The 26,218-nt window shown below is 40.0% G+C and overlaps 1 protein-coding gene across 9 annotated transcripts in view; it reads right to left on the bottom strand.

Annotated features, from left to right (window-relative positions):
• Positions 1-26,218, bottom strand: part of PHACTR1 (phosphatase and actin regulator 1) — a 297,444-nt gene that overhangs the window by 45,629 nt on the left and 225,597 nt on the right. For 6 of the 9 annotated variants that reach the window (XM_056485009.1, XM_056485013.1, XM_056485011.1 and 3 more), the window contains 4 exons: positions 25,949-26,029; positions 19,976-20,155; positions 8,319-8,646; positions 580-788 (listed from right to left, as the gene is read on the bottom strand). In XM_056485009.1, coding sequence (XP_056340984.1) covers positions 580-788; positions 8,319-8,646; positions 19,976-20,155; positions 25,949-26,029 — 798 coding nt within the window. Of the gene's footprint in view, positions 1-579; positions 789-8,318; positions 8,647-18,747; positions 18,955-19,975; positions 20,156-25,948; positions 26,030-26,218 lie in introns of all 9 variants that reach the window. The other 3 variants (XM_056485007.1, XM_056485008.1, XM_056485014.1) reach the window with 1 other exon arrangement.

The raw sequence follows: 26,218 nt of genomic DNA, 5'->3' as shown, positions 1-26,218 counted from the left end.
TGAGGCAGGAATTTGGTTTCCTTACAGAGGTCAGGAAGGCTCCAGGTCCTTTCCAAGGCTGTAATTGTGATACAGCCATTGATTAACCTCTTCTTATCTGAGCCAAATCCTCTGACTGTGACCTTTTTCAAAGCATGTGCACATTTATGATTCCAAAAATTATTTAATATTGACTATATATAAAAGCTCTGATTCTCTATGTGTGGTACTTATTTCATCCACCTGAAGTAACTATTGAGATGATCTTGACTTAAGCCAAAGGCAGGGCTTCTCTTCACCATGGGCATTTGGGAAAGTTAATCCAAAAGCCAATTTGTAATTGAACCAATATAAGCCTAAACCTGCCATTTGAATTTAGCCTTAGAGTGCTACTGAGACAGGGATTCATGTATTTTACTGAAATCACTATAGATTCCTACTGTTTGTTATTTTAAATTAGCATCCCCATGTCATCAAGTCCTGAGAATGCAAAAGCCACAGCCAAGAAAGAAAATACATAGGCTTTGTGTTTCGTTTGTATATTGCAAGTTCAGAGTAAAAATTAAGTAAGTGAGAAAGGAAAAATGGAATGAGTCTTACTTGTAAATAATGAGTTATCCTCCTCTTCATCTTCCTCTTCTTCCTCTTCCTGCCTTGGATAGAGGCAGGAAGAATCTTCATAGTCAGTTTCATGAGGCACATTTTCTTTATTGTCATCGCATTCGATCACAACAGTTGGCACTTGTCTCATGTCTGGAAGGCCCCCAGGTCCTGTTTTTGTAACACTATCACTTGTGTGTAAACCAGAGCTGTTGGGAAAGAAAAGCAAATAGATAAACTAAAGGAAACAGCTCAATGAAAGGCAAAGTTGCTTCCCTCACTATATATAGAGGCAAGTAGTGGTCTTTCATCCCTTTTTGAGAAGAAATGAGAACAGCAATATTTTCAAGACCAGCAGGACATCTAACAGGTTTAAACTGAGTACTTATTAGATTTAGGATACAACACTTATTAGGGAGAGGTAGGACAGCATGTAGGCAGAAATACTGTCAGCCAGGAAAAAGATCTAAAAGATCTGTGGCAAATACTTAGTGACCAGCTACTCAGAGTGGCAAACACCAGCTACTCAGTAGGAAGCACACCTTCAGCCTGGTGTCTGTGTGACCTTTCAGCTGGTGTGCAGGCAGCAAGGAGGAAATGTCTCACCTGAGTGCAAAAGGTGGAGTAAGACTGGGAGGAAGGATGGATAGACTGTAAGGGATAATTGTAGAAAGGCAGAGGGAAATCTAGTGGCTTGCACTAGTGATAAGTGACTCGAGGGGATGTCAAGTGCACAACTCTTTGATGTGCAGGGGAGGGAGAACGTGAAACTAGGCTTGGAGAAAAGAGACATTGGGAGCTGGTGAGTAACCAGGGAATTAGCTAAAACCTGGGAGGTTTGTCTGCTAATGGCACAGTTGTATATTGTGGGGTGGCCATGACAATATCCCTTGTCCTGCCCCAGCTCTTTATCCAGCCAGGTGCTGAAGATCAATCAGAATTGGTGCTAACATGATATTTATTTTGTTACAGGTGTGACTGATTATTTTCTGCATTGTATAAGATTAAGAGGTGGGTAAGGACTGCTACTATTTAGCCCTGTTTATGTGTTGATTTCAAAGCCCTTTACCAAGTAACATATCAAGTAGGGAAATGGGAACATGAGGAGGTAAAGATCAAAGTCAAACAAAAAGTAAAAGGAAATGTCAGGAATAGAACCACATTTCCCAACAAATTTTTATCTAAATAACTCATGTTGCTTTTCCAATATGAAATCAGAATGAGAGACTGGCAGGCAAAAATGGTGGCAGTTCAGGATTATTTGTGAGACAGCAGAAACTACCCTCTCTCTGAAGTCCTAGATGATGCAACAATTCTATAAAAAATGGGCAAAATTTGCCTGTTGGACAATCTCTCTATGTCAAACTCCCATTTTACTTTCCAGAAGAACACAGGTGTGAAAGCAGATGTGCTGGCCAAGTTGACCTTGAGGCACACAAACTTGAATCTGACAAGTATTGAGTACCCTCAATTTTCTTGAATATTTTAGCCTGAGTACCAGAGGTGTTCTGCATCTTGAATAAAATGTATTCTTCTCTTTAAAAGATTTTCCACAGAAATCTACAGAATCTACTATATTCAACTTGAAACATTTTTGCTTTCTTCTAATCCAAAGTTAGAATGGACTCTTAAATGGCTGCTAGATAACTTTCTAGAAAGTCTTTTAAAAATGTAGATCTAGGAATGTAATGCTACTCCAAATATGCTTAGGGATTAAAGAGAAGAAAAGGCTTCAGATCCTGTGAACAAACCACATCATGCTGTTATCATCATCTTCAGCTTCAAAGAAATAATTTTGTAATTCCAACATGTATTATTGCAGACTAACCAACAATGAGATGCAGAGCTTTACTAGATGCCTTGAAGAGAGAAACTTGATTTTCTTAGTGATAGCCCATGTTTTGTATCACAAAGTAAGAAAGATTTATGAAGAACTGGCTTGCAAATTTTTGTATTGGACTTCAATGAGTTTTGATACAAAAACCTTTATCTCAGATGCAGTTTTAGAATTCATCAGCTGAATTCTCATAATGGCACATCTAACTACACAATCTAAACAAGCTAAATCTGAAAAAACTTTGAACTAACTTTTAATTTATTGAAACACTTTCAGAATTTTTATATTATGAACTTCATTAAATCTGTTTTCTCTGTAAGCTAACTTTTGAGTAAGTCTTTTAAAGAGGAAAGGGAGGAAATTTAAAAGTCTGGAATCAAATTTCTGAGAAAAACTATAATAATTGTGAAATTCTGTTAACATTGCTAAAAAAACACCCAAAATTGAATACACGCAAATTCCAATTACCTGCACACAGCCACTGAATCATTCAGTTAATTTTAAAACAAGGCATACACAGAGAGTAAGTACCAATTCCCTAAGCCCTTCTGAAGTACAAATGAAAGGAGCAAGAAGTAGCTCAGCATCCAGGACTATTTGGTGCTTCCCTGTTCTGTGAAGGATGGATGTATCTTATGGATGCATCCTTATGGGCGTGGCCATAGGGTAGCAGATATCAAAGTGATCTATCAATTTAGGTTATCAAGCAGATATAGGATGGCAAGGTTTAAAAGTTGCCACAGAGGATTTTTATTTGAACTAGTGATCTAGAAATAGACAGCTTCTCATCTCATTGTAAGTTTTCTGAATCATCCACTTTCTTGATAATACTACTTTCTATTTTAAGCCCCTCATTTTTTCTAGTGTTTTGTGCTGTTCTTGATTAAAATCAGCCCTTTCCACAGCAATTTGACTAAGTCAGCTGTCTAAGCAAAGTGCTTATGAAATACATGCAGTACTGCAGTATACTTAAAAAAGACAAATCAAGGTCACTGGATATGCCCATTGTGTATAAATTACACTTGTGTTAGCAAAACTACCACATGGTCAGGTGTCTACACCATAACATTTTTTAGTATTATTCACCAAAAAGCACACTATTGTTTCAAAAAGCCCATTTTAGACCAGCTTTGTGTTTTGCAATAAAATTAGAGAAAAAAACTACAGTTAAGCAAGTACTTGTTTCAAGAAGATCCTAACACATGGATCTGAACAGTTCATAGCTCCCTAGTACTTGAGGCAAGGATTTGAAACTACTGCTGCACCATCTTTATATGATCAAAACAGCAAAAAAGTTACACCACTATAGCTTACAATGTTTCTAGTGAGAAAATACTTCAATGAAAAATCACAATTTAAGCATATGAGTGACTCACGGTACAGACAAAATTTAGAAAAGGAAAAAAGTGTAATACTTCCTTTAAAATCTAGTGGGAAAAACCTGAACACTTCTTGTGTCATGCCAGGCCCTTCGATTTTGGAATAAAGGGTTCCATTTTTATCAGAATGTTTCAGATCCACAGTACACTCTTCTGTACTTAACAGTTAAAACAAAAAATCTAAAAAAATTTCAAACCACTGTATATACGTTTCTACTACAGGAATGTGTGTGAAAAACAGAGAAGGCAGAGCTATAAATATTAAGTGTTTCTATCCTTGGGCAATGCTAAAGTTTAGACAAGATGCAATTCTCCTGACAAGTTTTATGGAAGATAAATGTTTTCTGACTCAAATATGTTTCATAAGATTTACAGGACACTGGCGGTAATGTCTAATGCATTTCATTTCATAAATCTACAGTTTGAAGTTGAGCTGGGTGTCCCAGAGGAACTGGTCTCTCACACAGTCTCTTTGGACACAGTGATTTCTCACTGCTCTGCCACAGAGGCAATTCTAGCCTGGAGTGAGATATGGCCACTTAACAGCTCTTTAGTACCTCCGTTGAAAAAACAGAAGCCTGGATTCATCTGCACCCGATCCTGTACATGAGCCCACAGAGTAAATGAAATTAATTGTCACCTTTCCAGACAGGCTGAGAACTATATAGGCAAGGCAGAAAATCAGGCTGTTTCAGAGCAATGCCTCACTAAGTCAAAATTAAAGACATATTTTGGTGTCACAAGAGAGTTTCCAAAGCTTCCTTAGCCACTGCTTGTGATACACAGCTTTGGGGCATGGTCTTTCTTCTCAAATTAATTTCAGTCAGGAGGATGAAATCTGCATATTTTGGTGGCAGGATTTACCAGATTTTCATCAACTCCTAAAATGCAATGGTAAAAAATGGTGTCCAAATCTAGAGCTTTACTTATGCTTGACAAACACCCTTTTTGCTGAAGGGGAAAGTCATTTGCAGTAGGACACAAATTAGCAACAGAGGTTGCAGAAAAAAGGTTACGTGGAAATTACACATTTTTCTGTTTCAACTTAATCTACCATAACACTGGTAATTTATCAGGGAAAATAGAGGCAAACTGGCAGCACAAATGACATGTCATAATAGTCATACTATGACAAGGGCCAGATTGCTCTTCTGAGAACAGGTTATGAATAGATGTTATGAGTACCAGAAAATGTTTGCAATCAAAAGTGTTAAGTGCACAAATGAACTTAATGTTCTATAATGTCTGTAATAAAACTGAACAAAAAAATCCAGGAATTAACTATCATTTTAAGTCATAAGAACAACTGGGACTTGAATAGCTATTACATACCTTTTAATGTACCTTAAGACATTAACTTATTAATATGCACTAGATCTAGGTGATGCAGTTACATGCAATCACTCCTGCAGAGGGGAAAATAGAGAGACTCAGTAACTTTCTCAAGGTCAAAGACAGAAAAATCTGGCTTCCAGGTCGGTACAAAGGGAAAGCTCATTTTTCTCTGGCAAGCCTGTGGCTCATTGGCAAAACGCTGATTTCAGCCATCAGTCTTCAGATGTTGTTAGACTATCTGAATTCCAGAGATTTTATCAGTGTAAGCAAAAAATCCAGATTGCTAGAAGAAGGAAAGGTTTTGGCCTTTCATTTGTTGTTCATGTCCATACTCAGAGATCTGGTGAACAGGAGAGTTGTGAGGTCTAAGAATAGTTTACTGGAAAAAAAGGTGGATTTGATACAAACTGATTCAGCAAATATCATTAGAGTTTAAATGACCTTGATGAGCTTCCACAGCACCAGGCCCAAAGAAACTAGATACAAGAAAAGGAAAAATTCTGAGAGGAAAAGAAAAAATTTAGAGCTGAAACCTGATCTGTACTTGTCTATATGATCATCTCTTATTAAAATCAAAACACTATTCTAAATAATCCCCCAAATTACCAGACTTTGCAGCATTATTAACTGCAGCACCATGGCAACTATTCTGTAAAGCTGTAGGATACTTTTGAGATAATGTCTGAGATCAGAAGGAAAAATCCTTTAGTATTCACCAGAAGGTGCCTCAGAGACTTTCAGGCTCTCTCATCTCCTTGGGATTATTGACCCAACAGCAGTGGCCCAGTACTTTGTTAACTTGGAAGGAAGAGCAAAGTGCAGGATGTCACTCCACACACTACCAAATTCCAAACAGAGGAAGGAGATCTAGGATCTTTGCAGTTTAACAGGTCCTTGAGAGTTTTGGGCTGAAGTGTGCAATGACAAATACTGCAGTATAATTTCTCTGGGGTTTAATGCAGATTTTTAAGGGATTTTTTAAGGGAAAGTAAGTACTGCCAAAAATAGTAGAAAACAGATGCCTTTGGTGCAAATAATTCTCTCTCAAGTTAAATAAATATATTTTAAAAATCTGCACAACTCTTCAAGCAAAGTTGGCAAATTTATCTAGATCACAATGTGGCTTGAAAAAAGCAAATGAAGAATTTAACAGCAAGATCAGCTCCACAGAACTGTAAATGGTTTGAAATACATTTACCTCTATATACTAGAAAAATAACAATTGCTGCTGCAGAGGAAATGATCATGACCTATTTTCTCCCTCGTGAATGCCAAAGTTATTGATTTGTTTTGGCAAGGAGCACAAACAAACTACTCAATACATTAATCCACGATTTAACTAACAGTTAAACCACATAAAAAAGGCTATGAAAAATCTGTCTGCAAGATCATGAACTAGGATTCATATCAATTTAAAATGTGAAATATCAGTGCCACAACCTTTTCTTATTTTCTTCTTACTAATTGCAAAGGGAAGCTATTGTTTCACATAGGGACATGAAGCCTTGCTTATGCAGTTTTTAACAAGCAGCAGAGCTTCAGCTTCAAATCAATAGTTAAACCCAAATACCATTACCTTCTTTAAATTGGTTAAACGTATTTGTAGACATAAACATGATGGATGACTAGAAACTGGAGCATTCATTGCTGTGGGGCAACAGATGCCACAATGAAGTCATACTCTGAGAGATGTCACTGGGCTCAGGATAACAAAGGGCCTTCTGCACACAATGTGAGCCACACATTAAGACATCCAACCTAAGCTGGGGATGGCATGGGCAGTGCAGCTGCAAAGGAGACTTTGGGAGGCAACAGCTATGCTCTGTGCCTGGTGCATTGAATTTTGGGGTGGTGCAGAGGCACCAGACCAGCCATGCTGGCAATGTGAGAGGTAGATGGGTAGTCACTGGGTATGGGAGTGGGGGACAATGTGTGTGCTCTTTCTATCCTACCTCTTACAGCTCTTTCACTGATGGGAATTAGAATCTCCATCACAGCCCTAGCAGTTTGTCCCCAGCTGAGAATTCCCCCATGCTGTAGAAACATTAACCCCATGATGTAATCACAGATATGTCACTATTATGGTACTAAAATAAGCTGGCAGTGTGAGACAGCCTCTGGTCTCCTGACTCTTTTTCAGGCAGTAAGGAGAAACGGCCATCAATAATCCAGTTGTTTCCAACTATGGAATATAATGAAGGTAGCATTATCAGACAGAAATACTGAGGCATAAATCATTAGGCATTTTGTCTGTTAGACCAAATATTTTGTCTTCATAACAGGATGATCTGATGCTCCTAGAACAAGCTGGCTACAAAGCTATGCTTGGTACTAAATAAAACATGTAATTTTTCAGAATATCCTCCCTGTTCTGAGATTTTTTTCAGTTTTCCTGAAGAAAACTTTTTGCAAGGTGAAATGCATTTTCCAAAGCTTGCTGATGTTGCAGTCTATGAGGGCAGGTTGCATTTATACAAAATGCTTCACTTACTCAGACTACTTGGAGAAACACTCATAGACTCATAAATGACAATAACAAAAAGCAGCCTCAAGGTGGGTAAGGCATTTCTGATCAAATGTGCTGCCTCTTGCCAGATGCAAATGGCTAAGAAGGTAGCTGCTGTGGGATGAGTCAAACACTTATTTTAAGATCAAACATATAATTTAATTTAAATTAATTTAAATAATTTAAATACTGTATTAAAACCCTTCTAAGTGACTTGTAGGAAGTCCACATAGATTGTTTAGAGCTAATTGGTAATACTAATCAGATGCCCTGCTGGAGTGGCACATTGGATTCTAATTGCTCTTTTATGAATCTTCCTCTCCTTGCATTTAGCAATCCTCCACACAACTGGAGCTCTGCAGTCATGCCTCAGCAGCACTTACTGCAAGCCAGGCATGTCCTGTTAAAATCTTCTCCACTGGCTGTATGTATTTTAACTACTACCTTGAACAGGACACAGGGGTTCAGGAAATCTGGTATTTGTTTCCTTTCTGCCACTTCCAAGCCTGGAAAGGCTCTTCCTCTGCCTCTGTTTCTCCAGAAATGACTCTACCCTGAAGGTGTTAGACCCCAGAGGAGACACCTCATTCAAGTCCTACGAATGTAACTTGAGTGATATCGATGCTGAGGTTAGCAGGAAACAGTGCACACCAGTATGGAATTTTAAAAGTTGATCCATTACCTTTCTAGCCTGTGCATGGTCATGGCTAAGGTTTTGTTCAGTTCCTCGATCATCCGGCACCCTGAAGGGTGAAGGGGCAACGTGCTGGACCCAGAAGGATGGTGCTGGCTGTGGCTGCCGTACTGGAGCTGGTGAGCTGCTAACTGGGATGGCAGGACAGTGTGGTGCTGCTGGGTCAAAGGCTGCTGGGAGCTCTTCTGCGTGGCATAGGATGAGAGAGAGAGGTCTGGCCCCCCTAAAGGGGGCCCAAAGATCATGACTTTCTTTGGAGGTAGTGGAGGTGACAGTTTAACTGGCATACAAGGCAGTTTCACAGGAGCGCCAGGATCTAAAAGAAATGAAGAGAGCACTGGTGTTAATTTTTACGTCAGTAAGATGAAGATGAGAGTATCTGCCTGGATGAGCAGGTACTGAGGTTGCTACTCAACATGGGAGTGTGGACACACCTTCCCTGTTGTGACAGACAACTCCTACTGTACACTCAGCATGGTCTCCAGAAAAAACACTGTTGTTTTGCAGCACTCTGAGTCCCACAAAAAACACCCCAGGGCTATGCACGCCCCTTAATAAACACATTAAGCAATACTTAACAAGGCTTGTGGCACACTTTAAAACCCTAATCCTCCAAAATAGCCCTGTGAGGTAGATGCAACTTCTTCCACTCAACAGGCAGGAAAACAGGGGGAGAGCAATTAGGATGAGAGCAATTCAGTGTCTGAAGTTACAGGATGACTCACCACCATCACTGCCAGAGCAAAAGCTCAGGGATTCCTGATCCATCTCAGCCACTGCAGTGCAATTACTACAAGTCACACTCCTTACAGCTTTGTAATGTGCAAAACATCTGGTGTAAAAAATTACATTATAGGGCAAAAGAGTAAAGAAATAAGGTTTGGATACTAAACAGGACAGGTTTGGAACAATGGAGGGTACAAAAGGAAAAAAGTTAAAGGACACTAGATTGTTAGGACTAATGTATTCTTTTACAGAAGTGGCAGGCATTTTCTCTGGACTCAAACACTGAATGTTATTTTTAACTCTAGTTAAAATGTTCACTGAAACCCATAGTTGATCTGTCAGGCAAAGACATCCCTGACTTCAATGAGAAACCAGTGAGAGGTCCACAAGCAAACACCTCTTCCAGAACTCAACTGCAGAATGGAGATTTTTGGAGTTGCACTGTGAAATATTTTCAGAAGGGAGAAGAAGTAACATGAGGGCTAGCAGTTGCCAAGATGGATGGGGGAAAGAGTGAGAGAGAAAATATATACAGTGTGAGCAATAACTCTGAGTTTGTCCCTAGGAGGAAGGCCAGGCCCTTTCCAGCCTGGAATACTGCACATATATGTCTCTGCAATGTAGCTCTGTGGACAAGGCTTGCATGACCTTTGGTCTCTTTCTGCTTCTGTACACTCCTTTTGCTACAACATGGCAAGGGAATAGCAGGGCCAGAATCTTCTTTTTGACCTGAAGAAGCTTGGGAGTTAAGATGCTGCTCTCCAAAGGTCATCACTATTCTGATGGCTATCAGATTTCTATAGTCCTTTACCAGATGGCTCTTTTTAATTTAAACTATCCTTCCCCCCATTCTCTTCATTCTTTCCTTCTTCCTGGCTTGTTCTGGGTAGTGCCTGTTCTTCTATCCATATCTAATTGCCAGGGTACACAAGGTTGATATCAGGACTAGCAAGCAGTAACACATCTTGAAAATGATTACAGATTTTAAGGTGAAAAAATATAATGAGCCAAGTTCAGATATGTCTCTTGACTTATTTTAGTGCTAGTCACATCTTCCACAGCATCCACTTCATATTAGTGGTTTTACTATGCTAGGATCAACACATTGACAGTGTAAGCCTTTCCCCTCTCCAGAGTGTTTATAGGCTAACAACATAGAGGGGTCCAAGCCCAAAGATGGGCTGGGGTAGAATTAATTTTCTTCACAGTGTCTGGTACGGGGCTGTTTTAGATTTGTGCTGAACAAAGTTTGAGTTGATAATATAAAGATATTTTTGTTACTGCTGAGCAGTGCTTGCACAGAGCCAAGGGCTTTTCTGCTTTTTGAACTGCAACACTGTTGTGGAAACGGTGGGATGCAAGGGGAGCTGTGAGGACAGAGACAGGACAGCTGATCCCAAGTGACCAGAGGGATATTCCAGACTGTATGGCATCATGCTCAGTATGTAAAGCTGGGGAGAAGAAGGAGGAAGGGTGGAGATGTTTGGAGTGATGGTGTTTGTCTTCCCAAGCAGCCATTACACCTGATGGGCCCTGCCCTCCTGGAGACGGCTGAGCACCTGCCTGCCCATGGGAAGAAGTGAACAAACTGCTTGTTTTGCTTGGCTTGTGTGCATGGCTTTTGCTTTCCCTATTGAACTGTCTTTATCTCAACTCATTTGTTTTCTCACTTTTACCCTCTGATTCTCTCCCTGATCCCACTGGTCAGGGAGTGAGTGAGTGGCTGAGTGGGGCTTGGCTGCTGGCTGGGGTTACAACATGATGTAGGGACATGGAGAAAAAGTGGCCTTTCCACATTGCAGAGTAGAAGAGCTATAGAGAGTGGAATCCAAGTCTTTTGCCTTTCAATGTAATATTAAATCCACTTAACATGTTGTCTCTTTCAGACAAAAATTCTTCTGATTTTTCTACCAAGGCTGAAATTTAATTCATGGGTTTGCCAAAGCAGCAAAAGAAAAAAAAACCAACACATTCAGGATTTTCTATTCAAGCACACAAAGGTCTTCAAGTCACCTTGTTTTTCTTACAGACATGTTATTTGCATACATTTCCTCTGTGTATCCTGCATAAAAGAACACACTCTTCAATAAAAGGTAAATAACAGAAAGAGTAAAGAGTAAATTGTATAGAGCCCTGAGAATAAAGCTCCTATGGGATTTGTAGTAAAAAAAGTGATTTTTTTTTCACATATTTATGCTTCAGGCAGTTTTACTTCTAGAGCTTGTCCTGAATTACAAAGACTTCACTGAGATCTACACTTTCATTTTGGCAAATACAGGTTGGTTTAAGATCCTTTTCTGCAGTGTGTTAGTTAATGTCTTAATTTGACAGTGCCTGTGCTTGGATGCCCCATCGCTCTGTGGCAGCCAACCTTAATGGTGAATTCAAAGAGGTCCCACCTGCAGGCATCTCTTGCTTTTGACAAAAGAATAACAGGAAGTATCATCTGGGTTTTCTGCTTTTTGTGATCCTGAAGATCAGAGAAATATTGTATGTTGGAAGTGAGCATGTCAAATAGCTCAGGTATAAAGCAAACAGGAGTCCTTCCTTCTTTCTTCTAAATACAACAAACATTTCTATTCTCATACAAGTATTCATGAAGTAGAATTGTAGCACAGGCACTGCTGCTCTGGAAATTCACAGGAGAACAAGTCTAGCTTAGTTATCCTGAGTAGCCACATACTCATTCCATCATGAATCAGATGCGCACACTCTGGTTTTTACTCTTTGACTTTGGTTTTGACTTTTTGACAGCAAAGGTATGGACCTGTAGTTTCCACTTACATTTAAACAAATGCTTCACTGGACACCTGCCAAAAATCTTGCACATTATTTTTAATGTGCTCATTCAGACTGCCTGTGTTACACCCAAGTTCTTGAGCTTGTGTGAATATGGTCCTAATACCAAAATAGACTCTTGGAAATGGATCAGAGGCATTAAGTCTACTTGTCTGCCCTTCATCTTCAGGAGAATTCTTTGTTTAAATAACATGGTTAAAAGGAGAATGACTAAAATGGAAAAGAGTTTGATCCACTCGCTGGGAAATGTAACCGCGTATCTTCACTGACACCAGTAATGGAGACCTTGGTACTGCAAGTTTTAATGTGTGGTCTGATCAGTGGGGCCTTGCCCAAATCCATGGGCTCCAGGCACGCTGCTGGAAATTGTGCTACCATTATCTACAGTAAAGGAGAGAACAACTTCTCCCTGCATGTGAGGTGACCGAGTTTTACAGTTCTTCCCTCTGTTTTAATTTGACAATGTACATGATTTATGAACCAGGGGTAGTAACAATTATTGTCTCCAGCATGGAATATACTTCAGACACAGGCATCTGTAGATGAGTAAGAAGGGGACAGGGGAAATAAGAACAAGGAATCTATAATAAGTGTCTTTTCAGTGAAACACCAGAGGCTTAAATCACTGCACGAAGCACTTGTAACCAAAAAGAAGCAAACTGTGTGAATCCAGGTGTGCAAGTCTGATTAATCTCTTCTGGCTGAGGTTTTTAATGCTCAAGAGAATAATGAGCAATTTTGCAAGATGTTGGTTCCCAGTGGGGTTGTGACCACTCGGCACTGTGTAATAACTTGTACACTAGAACTGATGAAAAGATGTTTAGACATCAACCTCTCCACTCTTGATGAAAATCAATTACTTAAAAGACAGTTGTGGATGCCACAATATTTGCTACACATCAGACCTTTGACAAGTAGACCATCCCTTTCCCTTTCCATACAGATCATTTTGCTAACATCTATAATTACTGTATTTCTTTTGTGGTTTTCATGAGATAAATATATGTTTATTTGTTGCACAGGTTTGCTATTATATGGTTCTTCTGAAGTGTTAGTGGTACACCAGAGCTGTGCACCATGTACACCAAGTCTGATGCTTTTTAGACATTGAACATGGCTGGAGAACTGGTCAGCACACATTGGAGATATAGCTGCTGCAGATGGAGTGCTAGGAACTTCTGGATGTATGGCAGCAAAGGTTGCTGCAGCAAGGGCTATAGAAAGGCTCATTAAAATCTTCAAATCCTGTCCTAGCTCAACTACTGATGGAGAAAGAGGACATGCCTTGGGATCCTGGGCTTGTGGCAAAGCTGGTGTGGTTGCCATACTGCCAGTGCCAAATATAAGCCAATGTTGTACCCTGACAGCAAGGAAGGACAACAGACTCCTGGGTGGTACAAGAAGAAACACAGACAGGAGATCAGAGGATTCATCTACTGATTGAAGGATCCCCTTCTATTCACCAGTCCTTAGAGTGTATCTAGACTATTGGGCATGCTTAGTATCCACAAGAAAAGATAGCAAAAAACCATAATGAGTCAAGCACAGGGCCACTGCAGTGGCTGAGGGCTAGAGCACCTGCTGAACTGAGGTACTGAGATGTGTTCAGCTTGGAGCAAGGACAGCTTGTGGGGAGAACACCTAAGAGCAGCCTCCCAGTACCTACAAGCCAGGTTACCAGTAAGGTGATATTCTTCAGTGGTGTGTGGTGGGAGGAGGAAAGACAGTGGGCAAAAGCAAAACAGAAGAGGTCCAGGACTGGATTATAAGGAAAGTACCTTCTGTGCCAGGAGAAGAGGCAGTTAGTGGAGCAGGTTGATCCAGACAAGTTGTACAGCTGGCATCCTCTGAAGTTTTCAAGACCAAGCTGGTCAAAGGCCTGAGCAACCTGGTCTGATCCCATACTTGGCTCTGCTTTGAGCAGGAGGTTGGATTAAAGACCTGCTGAGGTTCTTCCTCACCTGAATGACCTTATACTGTGACCTTTGCTGTACTATATGCAACTACAAGTAATACAGCTTGTCATAAAGCTAATGATACTCTTTAAATTCCTTCCAAGTAATTAATTCTGTAAAATGATGTGCAAAAAACCCCTAAAACAAACAGTGCAAAAACCAGTGTGGCCTGTTGAGGCAGCTCCATGGGGTGATGTGCCTGATATTTGCTGGCAACATTTGGACAAGTAGCTTTTGCTTTTTCAGGTCTTCTCTCCTGTAATCACTTGTGCCTAAATGGTGAAAGTCTCTTTTCTTGTTTCAATGAGTTTTTGAGCAGATTCATAAAGGCAAGTAAAAAACTGTACTCAAAGATTTACCATGCATCTCCTGCTGACTACAGCCAGATCTGCAGCCGTGTCCTCAGGGGAAGATTTGAGACAGAAATTCTTTGCTGCTCTCCTGTACCACATATGCATCCAAGATTCAGGTTGAATTTGGAGAACAAAAGCAAGACATGATTAGTTCTAAATGCTGAAAAGCACAGCTCTGCATGAATTCCTGCGCAGGGCCTTGAAGAGGGTTTCAAAGACGAGAAGATTTCCTGATGCTTGTATATGATAGGTACTCCTCTCCAGGAAGCAGCACGGAGAAGAATTATAGAGGGAGAAACTGCTGAGGGTTCAGTTTCCATGAGAATCTGGTGAAGGAGAAACTGCTTTTGCTCTGCTGCTTCTCCCTTGACACACAGTGAGAGAACTGTCCATTGTCTCCATGTGAATATAACCTCTCTTTTGAAAGGAAGCTTCTGGATTATGTCCTGGGCTCATCTACAGAGGAGTCTTTTGAAATGTGACTACTACATTATAAAATACTGCAGAGTATTTATTGGACAAATTTTAGTTGCAAAAACTTTTATAAAGCTGTCATTATTAACTAGCTGTGCCATGACAAGGGAGCAGGACCCCAGGACTTCATGTTCTCAAACCTCCTTCTTGTCTGCATTGTCAGAAGCAACTTTGAGGACTTTTAACATTTCCTACCCTGTTAAATGTTTACCTCTAATTATAAATTAGTTCTGACTCTACACAAACATAATTAGAAAGCACAATATCAGAACTAAAAATGTGTTATGTGTCTTTTCAAGAATGAAGAAAGCAAAAAAATGCAAAAGGTTTAAATGGAATAGGTAAGTGGCCAGATACAACCAAAGCTACACCTTATTCTAATATTAGGCTAGATGTTGGCTCAAACAGACTCAGTTGCTCCTGAGATCCCATCTTAGTGGTACATATTTTGTTCTCTGTGGTTTTAGGAACTTTATGGGTTACTGGTGATTCAGTTGGAAAATATCTAATTAATTTCAGAAAACATTATCTGTGCTGGTGAAAATTAACAGCTTAATGAATCAAGATCAAAGGGAACTTTACAACACTGGGGTCTATCAATCAGACATGCCGAGTCTTCCTGTCACTTGGCCATTAAAGATTTTATTATAAGCTGGGGACTTGAACACCAGCACCCCAATTAAATTTGGTGCCAGGTGATTGTTTCAACTCCTAAATTTTCAGGGGAGGAAGCTAGAAGTGTCCTAAATTCTTGGGTTCTGCACATGAATATCGGAGAAATAAAACAATGAAAGAAATTCTATCTTGTAGTAGAATGTAGTAGAGTGTAGAACTATTATTAGACAATGTGAACATTGTCTAATGCTAATCGGTCTAATGCTCACCATGTTTGAAAAGCAGTAGAAGGCTCACCAGGAGGTGACTGGCCAACAGGACATGCAGAGCACTGAAACAGTGGTATTGAAACAGTAAAGGCTCATGTTTCACCCCTGGAGCTGCCTGTCCTATAGGGCTATGCCGGCACTTCCACACCCAGTGTTGTGACAGGGATGTTCCCTGTGGAGGCAGCACCCTCAAGACCACAGGACATGGTGTGAGGAAAAGCATGGAGCACCTTCTGCAGCAGTGTTGGCACTACTCCCAGCGGCTGCCTTGCAGTCTGCTCTTGGCTCTGGCACTGTTTCTATACTGCCCCATCCCTACAGAGCCTCAGCCTTGAGAAGAAGCGTGCCAAGGCTGTGTGATTTATATTTGCTAGAGGCAATTCTCTCTTCCTTCCACCTTTAAAATGGATTTTTTTTTCTTTTCATTCTCCACAAAATTAAATGTGCTCTTATGTGTTTATTTAGGCTCGTTCTTTTATGTGCATTTCTTATCAATTGTAAGGCCAATCTTTGTCTTGGCACAGGCAGATAGATATTTGAGATGGTTCAAAATGCTTTCAGAGGAAAGGAATGTTTCTTTTCCATTTCTAAAACCTGTAATAAGTTCTTTGTCAAGCCCTGCAAATCAGTCTGCATACCTTTTTGAACAACTTTGGAATATTCTCACAGCAAGAGGTGGCCCAACTTTTTTCCCCTAAAGGTTTGTATTTAAAATATTTTTCCTTTTTATGCCTATGACAATGTCTATAGTCATTTTTTAATATATGTTTATATAAAACATGTTCCTATTAAATATATACACTTATGTACCCATACACTCACACATATATATATGTAGACAGACGTTGAGTTGCTTCTGCAATTTCACATGTGTACCTGAACCCTTCATAGGATCACATCTCCTCTCACAGTCTCTTGAACAGACCTACCAGACCATTAAACCTTTGTCACTCTCCACTAGCCCTGCCCGGTATGTCTTAATTTGCCTTTCAACCTTTTCAAAAATTCTTCAGTAGAAAAATGTGTATGCAGCAAGAACTGAAAAGTTTTCATTTTGAATGCCAGAATTCAGGTTTTGCTTGTTTTCTCACAAGCTGAGGATGTCTCTGGAGAAATTAGAAAAAGAATAGCATTAATTCTGCTTCTCACTGAGGAGGATGCTTCATTAGGATTGATTACTCATTTCCAAAGACTGTACATGGCTAATATAATTACCACTGGAGAACACTGAAGGCAGTGAACAACACGTATATCCTTTGGACCACCAAAGTAAATGGACCCTTAAGAACAAGCTGAATACTTTTATTTATAAGGAATGTATAAAAGAGGGTTTCAGTTCCACTAGGAATACTGTCAATTAAGTTATGGCTCTATGATTGAATTTGAATCTCTGTTCCTTTAGCCTGAAGGTTCTGTATATGCACGTACAAGAGTCTATCTGTATGCACATACAAGACTTTATATAGGACTAGATGAGACATCACTGAAGGCCACCACAAAGTAAGTCACAGTTCTGTTTCACTTTCATTAGAAAGTCATCACCATCAAGCAACTCATTTATGCTGATAACTTGAGCCTGATTCTACTTCACACAAAATTTGCAGCTGCAGAAAAAACAAAATTATTCCAGAAGTCCTCATCCTTTGATTCTTCGGTTGTCTCTTACAAAATAATGGCTTATGAATCAAGGACACTTAGTACCTGAGTTTTTTTCATATGCTATTCCTATATTTTTATTTCTTCCATGTTGGCCTCATTTCTGAACAACTTCTTATAATTGGGACAGAGTTTTATGGAAGATCATAGGAAGCTGGTTTTGTCCTTAGGTGAAGCCATGAATATTGCTATCTGGCCTTGCAGGCTGCAGGACTGCCCATTCACTTTGTAGCAAAAGGTAAAATATTAACCATTATGTGCAGATTTCGGCAGGTGAGAAAGTAAGAGGTTTCACATAAAATGTACAAAACTCTACAGGACAAAAAAGTGTGGTCATCCAAACAGAAACATGAAGAGACTACGTAGAGATGAGAGAAAACCAGAACACGTTCTTTCCTAATGAGCTCTTTCCTGATATAGATCTTAAACCTGAATAAAATGGGTATTAACTGTATGAAAAAAAAAAATCTACAATATATAAATGTGGGCAGAGCATTACTCACATCAGTTCTGAAAATATCAGGGCAGGATTAACACAAGATCAACCCAGGGGGAAGGCTGGTAGCTGCCCCACTACAAAGATAAGCCACACCTCATATTCAACTCAGGATTTTGAGGTGCTGCCTCCTGTGCAGAAGCTGCAATTATGAGCAGACTGTTCAAAAGGTGCAGACAAGCGTTTAGGGAATCTATTTTGGTCTGCATAAATATAGCCATCCTTTGCTTCAGCAGTCAAAATGAGAGACTGGGAGCAGGAGGCACATCCACCCTACTTCCACATCCACCTAGAACTTTGAACCCCAAAGAGCTTGGACACCTGTGAAAACATGTGGAACACAAAACAGAGCCTATGGTGTTTACTGTTGCTACCTTCCATGCAGTGAGAGCTAAACTGCAGCATAAAGCACAGGACATCAAATCCTGGTCACTGGGAATTGGAGCTGGACTCACCAGTGGGAGGGGAATAATCAGAGCAGAGGTGGAAAGGGGGAACTGTTTGGCAGACAATGTAAGCACTGAGGCAAAAGGGCAAGAAGTCATAGGGCAGAATTACCTGTGTAAGGATCAGGGGGCAAGTAAAAGACAAATATATGGAAAGATACAGGGTGTGTGGAGGGGGACCTGCCCATATGGCAGTTAAGGGGACATGCAGCAAATGGCAAAAGGAGAAATCAAAACTCTCCCTTTCCCCTCAACTCTCATGCATTTCCTCATTAAGGGCATTTAAAGTTATTCTAGTATTTTTCTGATACTTCCTTTCCCATCAAAGCACATCCTGCAATTTCAGTGGTGATGGTAAGTCTTGATGAATAAGAGTGAGGAGGGTTAGGAAATGCCACAGGGGTCTTAGGCAATTACAGCTGAGAGGGGAAGTGCCCCTGGAGCCACCTTGATGAAGGTGCAGTCTGCAGATTCGTGATCCCTGCCCTAGGTACAGCACGTACATCACCAGCACACACAACAAGTGCAAACAGTGTTACAGAAACAGGAGGAACACTGAGAACCTTGCTACAAAGGCAGCTTTTCCTGTAAGGGAAACGGGGCTGAGGGTCCAGGAGTACCTACTTACCAGTTAAGTGGCTGGCAATCCTGGCAATAGGTTTAGGAGGCAGGGCAGGGGGCTGTTTGAGGAGGGACAACTGTTTCACTGGGGTGTCCTCATGGTCTCCAGGGAAAGCGGCAGATTTTTTGGGGGGAAGTAGCAGGACTGGCTTAGCTGTAGGATCTTGGGACAGGAGGACGCCGGATTCATTGGATGTGGGGCTCTCTTCAGACACTGGAGGACACAACCACATCATAGACGCAACAACGTTACGAGCAAAGCAGCAGCAGATAGAGCCGAAGTCAGACAAGAAAAGCAGCACAGCAATGCAGATTAGGAATGACTCATAGATTTCACTCCAACATCGTATAACGTAGAAAGGAGGAAAGGAGGAAAGAAAGAAAGAAAGCAAAAGAGAAGGAGTAACACACATCCACACAACGGCCAAATTCCCCATTACTTCTGACAGAAGCCAGCTGCCCCATGTCAGGCTGGGATGTACTCCCACATCTGGAACACAAATCAAGTTTTATAATGCCACGTCTCTGAAGGTCTGTCACCACAGCTTGCCTAGGACCAGATATGTTAGCAGGTGGTCTGTAAACGTACCTGTTAAAAGTAAAAAGCACCTCATGGGGCCTGCTCTCTTTTGAGAAGGCTGCATAGCTGTGCAAGATCATGGATGACAACTTCTACTGCTCGGTTTTCCTCACTTGACCTTTGTCCACAACTCTCAGCAGAAAGAGGAGCTAAGCTAGATGTAGAGCATTGCTGTCTCTCTGCACAGGCTGGGGAAGAAGAGCAGCCAGCCTCACCCAGGGTAGGGCAGTTGACTGTGTTAGTCACTGACAGATGTGTGGTGTGAACATCACACAGCACCACGTGGCAGGTAGAGGGAACGATGTTGTACCCCCGGGTTCAAATGTGTTGTAAGCTCTCTGCTCTCGAGCTCATTGGCACATCTGAGATGCAGACAGAGAGCTGGAAACCTACTTCACATGTTCACAAAGTGCAGGGGTTTTGCTTTACTCCAAGAGAGGTTACTTGCATTGAAGTAGAGGTTGCTTCCACATCGTGTCAGTCAAAATTTCTTGTGGAGCATTCAGTGACAATCTCTATGCTGTCATCCCTTTCTACACTGGAAGACCTTCATTTTGACAAGGATTTGTCAGGGCTAAACATCAAATATTACAAGTCAAAAAACTTGTTTCAAAAAGCTCAGAGTATCTAGACCATAATGTAAATGAGATGTTACCTGTCCCATCCATGATCTCTGTGGTTGGGAGCACCTCATATGAGCAGGGTTCCACAGCTGCTGGGACTGACTCCAGTTCTGCTAGGGCTGGCAGGGACACCTGGCTGGCGCTCAGCCCAGAGCCCAGAGGCTGCCCATTCTCCAAAGCTCCTTCTTCATTTGGTATGGAAAGTTCCCCATCTGTTCATAGTTGAAGGAAAGAAGAATGACAAAAAAAGAGACATAAATAAGATGCAGACAGAATTTTAAATTAAATCTATCTCCATTAGATTGTTTTCACATGAGGAACTAGACTGAGATCTTCTATGTACACATGTACTGGGTTTACATGGAAAGGTTTTGATAGCAGGGGGCTACAGGGATGACTTTTGTGGGAAGCTGCCAGAAGTTTCCCCCATGTCTGATGGGGAAGTTCCAAGTTACTGTTGGCTAAGGCTGTGCCTATCAGTGATGGTGGTAGCACCTCTGGGGTAACATATAATTTATGTCAAATATCTGTATTGGTCTTTTGCTCTACCCTGGAATGGTCACTATGAACTGTGGTCTGAGTTGGTTGATTCCTGACCACCCTTAACAGACGTGGACATGCAGTCCCATCCAATGCAAACAGAAAAAATCTGTTTCCCCTCTCTGTTGAATCTGGGAAGTCAGAAATGAAAGTAGATTGTAATTAAAAAATACAAATACATACTGTATATAATATTTTAATATTAATAACAAGAATTATTACCTTTCCCTACACCAACTTTTATGCAATAAAGGACACAAGCAAAATCACAGAGGTATGTCCCTATTTTGCATACAAATAACCACGTTTTATGTAAGGAAGAGAATAATTATTATAGTTGCCTGATGTAAGGTCTTGATACTGTGATATATCAGATTCCATTTAGAAAGCCTGTTTTTATAGTTTCTAATAATATCTCCTCTATCTGAGCAAAATTTCTGTGACAGCAGCTGGCATTTTCTTTCCTATCAAACACTACTTCACATTAGAAATAATAAAGAGCAGAAGAAAGGATTCAGATTATTCTTTCTAGTGTCAACCCGCATGATTTTTATCTCCAAACTTGTTAAGCACAGCACTCTGGTACCTGGAGGCAATGACTACATGGACATCACAATTAGAGTTTTATAAAGCAAAGTGTTCAGCCCCTATGGTTACAAATGGAAGCCTGAAAATATAACTGAAATGTGACCTGTGAAACTAGAAACCAGCAGGCAAATATGCGGAACTTGATTTTACTAAGCATTTAAATTACTTTTGAAAATGAAACTCAAGATTTCAGAATATGGTTTTAGATTTTTGGGCACCACTGATTAACCACATTACTGCTCAATGTACTGAGTGGAGATGTACATCAACCAAATGAGTGCACATTTTCCCCTGATAGGGCTAAGATGTACAAACCACTTTAGAAAACAATACTGAAATACTGGTGCTAGTATACAGCAATTAACAAGTCTGAAAACACATTAGCTGGTAACTATTCAGAATTATGTTTCTGCCATTTAAAGCTTCTCTACAGTGAGTGAAGATGGTCTCCTGTTTATTTTGGAATTATTATAAAGACCAAGGTCTTGACTTTCTTGGTTTTGTTGGAGGCTTTTTGGAGACCCAGAGAGCTATTATGGTAATGCAGTCACATTATACTAGACTGAGATCTGACCCATGGCTTTGAGAAATCAAGTGAGCTGGCTAAAAGGTGCCAACATGAAGTGTCAGCCAAGTGTTTGCAGCACAGCCTCCTTTCTAACTGCTGTGGCCATTCTACACAAAGCTGTTTGCTTCCCTAGGCAGCAAAAAATAAAAAAACAATTCAGACAGTATTTAAGCTGAGTATTTTTCGACTTAGCTGTTTGGGTAGAATGGCTCTATGTCCCTTTTATAAAGACACACACATTTACACTTGTTTGGGATAAGGACTGATGTTCTCTCAGTTACCTGGTTTCATGAAAGAGCATAACTTATGTGGAGCATCTGCTTCTTGAAGGAAAGGCAGTGACTGTGTCCAGCAATATATTCATTAATTCAGTGTATTAATTCAGACTATATTTGACTGTAACTATGACAAAAGTAAGCATGACAAACCCAATAACATTTGCTTCTTGAAGGGATGACTACACATTCTTCATTAAGTGAGATGCCTATTGTAATATGCTGAGCATCTTGAAATCCTACTGCCTTAAGTGTAGTATGTGCTTCTCAAGTTATATTAGCATGATTTTAAAAAAACAGCATTTGAATGACCCATGAAGACTTATGACTGCAAAAAAAGTAAAATGTAAGATAAAATTTTGGCTTTCACCTTTTGTCATAATACCAAAGCATGGCAGCTTTCTGTACTGACAGCGTGACCTTTTTTAATCTTACATCTGAATATCTTTATTCTTGATTTAGAGTCTAAAGTTTGTCCATGGATTTGAATGAAATTGTCAGACATGGCACAGAATCATGACTGAAATATACATCCAAAATCAGGTATTGTTTGAAGAAAAGCTTCATGGGGAGTTGCTCAAGTACAGCAAACAGATCAAAGATGTGGAAAAATAATTTGTACGGGAAAGAGTATCTTAGTGTGACTTAATCCTGCATCAGAGATATGCTTGACAACCAGATATAAAAGGCAAATTACTTATTATTTTCAAAGTATTAAAGCTATTCCAGTTGGCTGACATACAAATGAAAAGAATCCTGGTAATGCAATTATTACATATACATGGATGCACTGATCTGTTTTCAGGAACTGGCTATGAGTTTAAAGTTATTTTTGCACAGTGATAACATATGTAACCTTTTGTTCTCAGACTTGCTAAATCCTTTGCTGCTTTCACAGAGTCTGGTGCTACTTAGTGGAGAATGACTTCCATGAGCTATAATAACATCAGCTGAGCATGAAACTGGATGGGTCCATGAGGGAGTAGCTTGACCTCTGCAGCAAAAGAGCACGTGAAGGCTATAGAAGTCAAAATGGACAATTTGAAATCCTGGGTTAATTTTTGGATTGAGCTGTCTCCTTCAGTACTTGTCCGCTCTCAAGTAGAATGTCCAAGCAAGAAATTCTTGAAGGCAAAGACTAGGAAGGGCAGAGTAAAATTCATTGTCATTCTCTGCCATGACCCCCAGGTGAGGAATAGAAAATTGAGTGTTCTTGCATGTGGTCAAGACCTGCCCCTGGAACTGTTTCCTAGCCTTGGTGGCTACCTTAGCACAGTAGCTGGGATCCTCCACAACTTCAGATCCTAAACAGATCCCTGATTTTGTGGGATCCCATGGAGTTTGAGACAGACTGCTTCTGGAGGAGTTAAAAACTTTTCAATTCTAAACACAGATGTTTTTGGGGCGACTACACCTTCATGTGAAAATCAAGGTCTGTACCTATGTGTAGGAGCAATGGCATAGCAAAAATATATGAGTTCTTCTAAATGTTGAGGTATGTTCCGTGATGCAGGTGGAAGAGCTGTTTTTAACCTCTCAGCACTATCTGCCCACTAACTATTAGGACAGCAGGAGCTTCATCAGATACTTCTTCAACTTACTATTTTCCAAAAGTACAGAGTATTTGAAAAAATTATAACCTTTGCCTACATTTTCAGAATACTCAAGTCACAGAGACCTGTAAATGGAAGATAACAGAAACTGATTCTGTCATGAGTTTTGCCCTCAGCAAGGAAAGAGCTCTCTGCAGTACAGTCAGGGGCAGCTTCACGTGACTAATTTAAGTGTGGGGTTCACTGAAACGATAACAGCATTTCTTGTTTTCCAAATACAGCAGCTGGACTGCAGTGACTCTCCTACGTGTGACTACTGTGACTTACTGCACATTTTCACCTGCTGGGTGACACAAAGTCCTCTAAAAAGCCAGAAAATCCTGAAGCAAACAGGTCAGAGCACTATTTTAAACAGCAGGTGAACAAACCAACTAATTATGCTTTTCTTCAACATAGAAGATATGACAAAACCAACAGCAAGCACAAGGCAAAAATTCTTGTTCTTGGGTCAGTCTGCCTGCACTATTTGCTTTGATTGGTATGGGTTTTTAAAGAAAGAAAAAGCCAAAACTACTCACAGGCTTTCTTTGCTAACCTCTTAGGAGAGGGAGACAAAGAGACTTACACTCACTATCTGCAAGATGCCTCTTGGAAGGTGCTACCACAATCAAACAGAATGTTCTGCTAAGAAATGCTAAAAGTCTCTTGTTTTCTTGAAGGATTAGAGGTTACCTAACAGGAATTACAAAGAAAATGTTACTTCCACTTAAGATCCTCAATGAAATACATCCATTACTATAATTATTCTCATATTATTACACCACAGACAGAAGTAATGCTTTTGCTCTCCACATTTTGCCTTGCTCATAACCTTGTATCATCATAGCTCTTTGAGTACTGCTGCTATTCTTGTGTATTGCCACTTTCTTCTCTGCCCTACCTCTTTCTTTTCACATCAGCTTTGTAAAGGTGAAAAATTACTATAAGGAGGAATTAATTTCTCTCATTCAAATATGTCCAGACAACTTAAAATCTGCTTTGCAAGATGACACAGAAGTTTACAAACTACATCATTATTTGATCAATAGAAAAAACTGTAGTGCTTTGGTAGCAATACAAGGGGAATCTCCCCAGGTTTCAACATGGAAGGTGAAGTCAGACTTCACAGAAAAGACTTTTCCTGGGGAGGCCTTTAGGTTTATGTAGGGATGGTTCAGAGGATGGCTACATGTGGGATGTGAGGCAGGGATGAAGGAGGTGACAGCTGGGACAGGGGTGTGACTGAAGGCTGCCTTTTTAGCTGGCTGAGGCACAGATCACTTGGTGTGACAGCCTGGACCATGCCTCACTGGCTGTGGATCTGAGTCACACTACAAAATGTGGACAACACAAAGCAGTGAGAAGGGCAAACCTACTGACTGGAGTTGTTTTACTCTGAAGTTGCATCAAGGGTGATTTCTAAGCCAGCAGGTCATAGTGACCTGCTTACAAGATATAACTGGTAGAAACTGTAGAATTTAATGTTATGCACATTTTTGCTGATGTTTGTTCTAAACTTAAAAAAATTAGCAGCCTGGGTTACAAAATTTTTTAATTCCTAATAAGCTAAAGTAAAAAGTATAGCAGATTGAAGTGCTCCTGAATTTATGAAGTAGGCTATATTGCTAATATTTGTGAAAGTTTCTAACTTCTATTGATTTCTCCCAGATTTTGTATTGCTACTGTCAAAAACATTTAGACTTCAAATTAATGAGGCTCTAAAGCATATGCATAAGTTCTACTGTAACTTTATTATCTTTATATAATTTGTTGAATTAATTGCCTTAGTTATTGACAAGGGAAGCAGCAAAATAAATAAAAGATGCACTCAAAGACTGACATATATGTAACAGACATCAACTATGTATTTTGTTACCAGTGTAAAACAATGATGTTTGTAAAGCAATGATGCTTGTAAAACAATGGCATTTTGCATAAACAAGACATTACAAACTCAACAAATTAATTATACTGAATAAGGAATTATTATATCTTCTAAGCTGTTTCAAGGGAAACTGCATTGTTCTGTGCTCATCAGGATCCAAAACCTTCAAATGTTTCCCTTTTCCTCAACAGTTAATCCCAAAGTGACTCAACCAGACAATGGCAACACACAGAGGCACGAACCCACTACATCTCTCCACAGACTCTTTTTTTTTGCTCTTTTGCAGCCAGTGACTACAGCCTATTGTTGTGATTTTTGTTTCTACTGCTTTACAATTCTGACTAGTTTTCATTTTTATTTGCTAAGTAGCTATCACACATATCCAACAAAGAAGGCCAGACCACGGCGAAGTCAAGAGAAGGTTTAGAGATCTTATTTTGCACAGGCTTGCAATTCAGAACTCTCTATTCCTGGTTCCAAGTGTAACAATTATATAATGTCTTGCCACAAAACTATACGGGGTGTCAATTTACTATTGTGAAAAGAATAACACTTACCTTTATCAAAAATTTCTTTCAGCACTCCTCGTTTTATAAGCTCCTCTCTGCTTTGCCTCATTGACATTTTTCTTTCCAAAGCTGAAAGCAAAGGATAAGGGTCAATATAGATAGAAAAGAAGGGAAATTATTGTTTTAAAAGGCTCTATGCCTTTTAAAGGCATTTAAAAAATGCTCTTTCTCCTCTTCAAGTCAGTGGCAGTTTAGCATCTCGAAATAAAGGCTACTGGTAGTCCAGAGAATCTGCCTGCTACTGTAGTGTAACTGTTA

The sequence above is a fragment of the Oenanthe melanoleuca genome, chromosome 2 (assembly GCF_029582105.1).
Source record: "Oenanthe melanoleuca isolate GR-GAL-2019-014 chromosome 2, OMel1.0, whole genome shotgun sequence".
Classification (NCBI taxonomy): domain Eukaryota; kingdom Metazoa; phylum Chordata; class Aves; order Passeriformes; family Muscicapidae; genus Oenanthe; species Oenanthe melanoleuca.
This window is presented reverse-complemented; position numbering and strand designations above follow the sequence as displayed.